This window comes from Apaloderma vittatum, unplaced genomic scaffold (assembly GCF_000703405.1).
Source record: "Apaloderma vittatum isolate BGI_N311 unplaced genomic scaffold, ASM70340v1 scaffold16000, whole genome shotgun sequence".
In the NCBI taxonomy this organism is placed as follows: domain Eukaryota; kingdom Metazoa; phylum Chordata; class Aves; order Trogoniformes; family Trogonidae; genus Apaloderma; species Apaloderma vittatum.
Window position 1 is genome coordinate 1 of NW_009693007.1, and position 5,631 is coordinate 5,631.

The 5,631-nt window shown below is 38.3% G+C and overlaps 1 protein-coding gene across 1 annotated transcript; it reads left to right on the forward strand.

Moving 5' to 3' along the window:
• Positions 1–56: 56 nt before the first annotated feature.
• On the forward strand, positions 57–5,561 carry ACTR6 (ARP6 actin-related protein 6 homolog (yeast); the record flags this gene model as incomplete). Its single annotated transcript, XM_009877608.1, has 7 exons — positions 57–174; positions 2,006–2,074; positions 3,518–3,641; positions 4,245–4,380; positions 4,471–4,527; positions 5,197–5,295; positions 5,483–5,561. Coding segments are annotated over 7 exons (682 nt in total), but the record flags the coding sequence as incomplete, so codon positions are not given.
• Positions 5,562–5,631: the final 70 nt, after the last annotated feature.

The window sequence follows — 5,631 nt, forward strand, 5'->3', positions numbered from 1 at the left end:
ATACAACGACTGTGGCTTGTGTCTTGCTGAAGAGAAAATTTCCCAATCTTTTCCAGCGTTATTCCCAACTGTCAGTTCAGATCAAAGACTGCACGCTTGAAAACCTTTACGGCAAATCAACTGGATGAAATTAAAGATCCCTCTGGTCTTTTTTACATTCTGCCTTTTCAAAAAGTAAGTGAGACGTCCTGAGTTTAACATTATAGTCAAGTGTAAAATTGTTTTAAGGAATAGTTTTCATACAGTGTGACCCAGCTGCAGATTTATGTGTAATATTATAGAAGAATCAAATTCAACAATGTGAAATTTAACAATCATAGAATCATTGAGCCAGTTAGCTCAGTCAGTTGAGCGTGGTGCTAACAATGCCAAGGTCACGGGTTCGATTCCCATTCCGCCCCCACGTGTTGCCTGATCTAGTTGAGAGGTGGCGTCCCTGCCCGTGACAGGTAGGTTGGATTAAATGATCTCTAAGGTCCCTTCCAGCCTAGGCCAGGCCGTCCCAGCCGAGTCCATTCTATGATTATGATTGAGGTTGTAAAAAACACATTAAATCATCAAGTCCAGCCATTAACCTAGCTCTGTGAAGTCCACCAGTAAACCAGGTCCCTAAGCACCACATCTAGACATCTTCAATACCTCCAGGGATGGTGACTCAACCACTTCCATGGGCAGCCTGTTCCAGTGGTTGACAACCCTTTCAGTGAAAAAAATTTTTCCTAGTATCCAAGCTAAACCTACCCTGGTGCAACGTGAGGTCATTTCCTCTTCTCCTATCAGTTAGATCTTGGGAGACTGACACCCACCTTGATACAACCTTTCAGGTAGTTGCAGAGAGTGATAAGGTCTCCCCTCAGCCTCCTTCTCTCCAGGCTGAGCAAACCCAGTCCCCTCAGCTGCTCTTCATAAGACTTGTTTTCCAGACCCTTTCACCAGCTTTGTTGGCCTTCTTTGGACATGCTCCAGCACCTCAGTGTCCTTTTCTTGAAGGGCCCAAAATGGAACACAGGATTCGAGGTGTGGCCTCACCAGTGCTGAGTACAATCCCTTTCCTAGTCCTTTTAGACACACTATTTTTGATAGAGACCAGGATACCGTTGGCCGCCTTGGCCACCTGGGCACAATTGCTGGCTCATATTCAGCCGGCTGTTGACCACTAACGCCAGGTCCTTTTCCACTGGACAGCTTTCCAGCTGCTTCCCAAGCCTGCAGCGCTGCCTGGGGTTGTTGGGACTGAAGTGCAGCACCTGGCGCTTGGCCATGTTGAACTCTGGTCTATTGGTCCAGCCTGTCCAGGTTCCTCTGTAGACACCTCCTACCCTCAAGCAGATCAGCAGTCCCACCAGTTTTGTGTCATCCATGAATTTACTGAGGGTGCACTTGATCCCCTCATCCAGATCGTTGATAAAGATATTGGAGAGAAGTGGCCCCAATACTGAGCCCTGGAGGATACCACTTGTGACCAGCCACCAACTAGATTTAACTCCGTTCACCACCACTCTTTGGGTACTGCCATCCAGCCCATTTTTCACCCAGCAAAGAGTACTCTGGGTAGACAACACCCACAGCCTTTCTCTCATCCACCAAGTGGGTCACCTTGTTGTAGAAGGAGGGCAGGCTAGTCAAGCTGTTATAAACCTGTGCTGACTGGGCCTGATCCCCTGGTTGTCCTGTACGTGCCATGTGACAGAACTGAAGATGATCTCCTCCATAACCTTCTCTGGCACCGAGGTCAGACTCTTGACTTCTGTCAAGACTAATGTATACAGGAAACAGAGTTTACATTGTTTTGTAGTGCAGTAATTAACATATTGATGGGGAATATCTGTAGCATTATTTATCCTATGTAACATTTACTCCTTAGCATAGGAATGTGAACTTAGACTCTCAAATTTCTTTATATTGCCAGTCTGTCAGTCATTTGACATATTTTGATTCCTAGTAATTTTTTTTAAATTATTATTTAGTTTCCAAGTAGTATATTTTTTTTTCTAAATTCCTACAGGGCTACTTGGTCAACTGGGATGTCCAGAGACAGGTTTGGGATTATCTTTTTGGAAAAGAAATGTATCAAGTAAGAGCCTTTTTTTTTTAATTACAGATTTTTTTGTAGGTTAAGTACTGACAAATGGAATTAACGTAAGTACATCAAATATTAAATAGAGCTGGTTTACTGTTCTCTTTGAAAGTGCCTTCAATTAGAAATCACAGGGATTTTTTTTTTTGCAATATGAAGAACATTTTTTGAGCTGTGGTTAGGAATTAAAAAAACCAGTTTATATTTTGTAGTCTTTTGTGCATTCATACTGAGTTTAGTTCATTAATGTTATGAAATTTACATCAATATAATTAAGAGTTCAAGTTAGTAGACTTTAGGCAGAACTGCCTGAGGCTTAGAATATCCAAAGTTGTTAAGTTTTCTCAACTTGATGCTGGTTTTGAGGTGATGAAACTGTTGATGTAAATGAGAGTGACAGCCTAGGTGCAGTAAACAAAATGTTTAAAAAAGCACATTTGTGCTGTCTCTGTGAAAAGATAAAAGAAGTGAATACATGATTAAAAATTTAAAAAGGTTCACAGTACCAAGTCACCATCTTTGGCTAACCATTTTCTATCTATGGGTAAGCTGAATGTATAAAATACAAATATGTGATACTAAATTTTTCTTATTTATCGGACAAACTGGATTTAGCACAGGAATTATAGTAAGGCTTCCTTTTATTTTTTCTTTTGAAAAAATCATATACTCTGAAAGTTTGAGTTTTGCAACACCTTGGAGGCGGAATGGTACTGAGAATGAAAGTAATACGTCAAAATATGTTAGTCTCATACATAAAAATAAACGATGCTGGCTTTTGATACTTAGCTTTCATTTTGGTTTTGGAACTCGATTCAATTTAGTTTTGATTTCAGGGAGAATGTGTTTTTAATTCTTTTTCATGAAGTGGGCCATATCCAGTTAGGATAGACGTAACCCTCTGAAGTCCTAGAGTCGTCTGAGGTTATCAGTAAGTGCAGAAGGACCAGGATGTTTTGCTGCCTGCATTAGAGGTCACTGGGAGTTTTATCACTGATTCTAGGAGTTTATCCTGATTCACAGGACTTGATCACTAGTTATTAGATAAGTAGTTCTATGATGCAAGTGCTGAGTTGCTGGAAGAGACTGACTTTTTTGTATCTGAAGTGTAAAGTATCTTACAGCAGTATTGTAGTGTTCCTTTACTGGTTTCTCTTTAAAATGTTGGTTTACACTTCGTAAGGATGGCAAAAGGAGCACAATATGTATGAAGCTGTTCCCTTCTATTATGTTTTTGCCCATTAATTTGATAAAGCTGTATCACTGCTCATGAAATCTTTTAAAGAAAGTGAAACTTTGAAAGCCTGGCTTCTACCCACAGATGGGGCAAGTGATAGTCATGTATTCAATTTTACATGATCTTCAACTGCTGCAAAATATGGTAATGGAGTGTTAGTTTCAAAGTTTTGTGTAACAACGATCTCAATGTATTTTTCATAGGTGGATTTTGTAGATACCAATATTATTATCACTGAACCTTATTTTAACTTCAGTTCAATACAAGAATCCATGAATGAAATTCTATTTGAAGAATATCAATTTCAAGCAGTTCTTAGAGTAAATGGTGAGTCTGTCCCCTTCTCATTCACCTTTATGTATACTGAAGGTTAACCTTGTAAATAAATAGATAGATAAGCATGCATGCATGCACACGCATATTTATATCAAGATAGTAAAAAATTACTTTATTTGAGAATGTCTACCTAGAATTTGCACAAAGTCTTTGATAGCTTTCCGTTACTGAGGGGAGAGTGGAGGTGGTTTTTTTGTTTGGTTTTGTTGTGTACTAACAAATAAAATCCAGCATCGCAGTCATGAAATGTGTGGTGTCTTACAGGGAATGCGTAGATAACGTCACAACCTTTTTAACAGGTAGCTGGGCGTAGGATATCCCTTTAGATAGGTTTGATACATTTTGATGTCGTCTGTCTGCTTGCACTTTAGTAGTGGAAACTGGACTGGAATTATTGAAAAAGAACAAATAGGGACATACACAAAACTTAATTTTATCCACTGTCAAAATTAATTCATGTGTTGGCTGTAGTATTATTTACTGAGGCCTTGGAAGTCTGTCAAAGGCATTTAAAATATGAAGCAAGTACATTTTCATGTGAATTCTAAAAGTATATATTCATATAAAAATGGAATGAAACTTTCTATATTTCAGCTGGAGCTCTTAGTGCGCACAGGTATTTCCGGGATAATCCATCCGAGCTGTGTTGTATCATTGTGGATAGTGGATACTCTTTTACACACATTGTACCTTATTGTAGAAGTAAAAAGAAGAAAGAGGCAATCATCAGGTAAGCAGCAGTATATATTTTCTAGAAGAATTGTTTGCTGTGCCTGAAGATAATAATGACAGAATTCCTTGTGTTATTGCTTTTTTGTAGGATTAATGTTGGAGGAAAACTCTTAACCAACCATCTAAAGGAGATAATCTCTTACAGGTAAAGTGTGCTGATCATCATTCTGAGATCTGGTATGAAATGAGCTAAAAGCTTATGGGGATATTCTTACTGGTTCTGTAAATTTTAGATTAGGTGCTGTTTAGAAGAGAATGGAATCTTTGTTTTATAATCTGCTAGCTGCCATTTTGATCTTAAGGTCAAGATGAATTAAGAAGAGCTTAAGCTCTTTGAAGAATTAGGCTGTTTTAAAGAGCCATGCTTTTGAAATTTTTGAGGTTACCTGTGTGTTCAGAGTTACACAAGTCCTTACCTATTTTCTGAGCTGTCTCAGTAGGTCATCAGTTTGCTAACTGAACCACAAACAAAATTCAGTGGGATCAACTTTCCATTAGGATCCTTTAGCTTGGACTTTTCTCTAGGTAGAGGTCTTTGCTAGGAGAGGTAGTTGCAGGATTATGGTTGTACTTGTTACAGAGGTGTTGGGGAAATGCAGGTGGATTTTTGTATTTATTGAACTGTGAAATAGAAAAATATTAAACTCCAGTAGGCCAGGAATGATTTTGTAAATGATACACATTTTAGGTATTGACACGGTAGCTTTCTGTGATTTGAAAACTGTCATCTCCATTTTGCTCATCTCCAGTGGAAAACTGGGCACGTAATGATAAGACTTAATTATTCTGAAACTTCTGTGGTTTTGTTTCACAGGCAGTTACATGTTATGGATGAAACGCATGTAATTAATCAAGTGAAAGAAGACGTGTGTTACGTTTCTCAAGATTTCTACAAGGACATGGACATTGCCAAGTAGGTATACAATGGTACTAAATGTGCAAGTTGGTACTTCTGAATAATCTGTTTGTACAAACAAATAAAACTATACTCATCATCAGGAAATTTTCCAGTTAAGTCAAAGGAAGTCTTGTCAGTATAAAACAGTTGGGATTTAGAACTTGTTCTTTATTCTGATATATTTAACATTCTTCTCTTTCAGATTGAAAGGAGAGGAAAATACTGTAATGGTAGATTATGTTTTGCCAGACTTCAGCACAATCAAAAAAGGATTTTGTAAGGTAACGAATGTATGTTTTTTGAAGTATTTTTTGACTGTTCCCCTCCACAAGTCTAGAAGAAAGGTTGAAA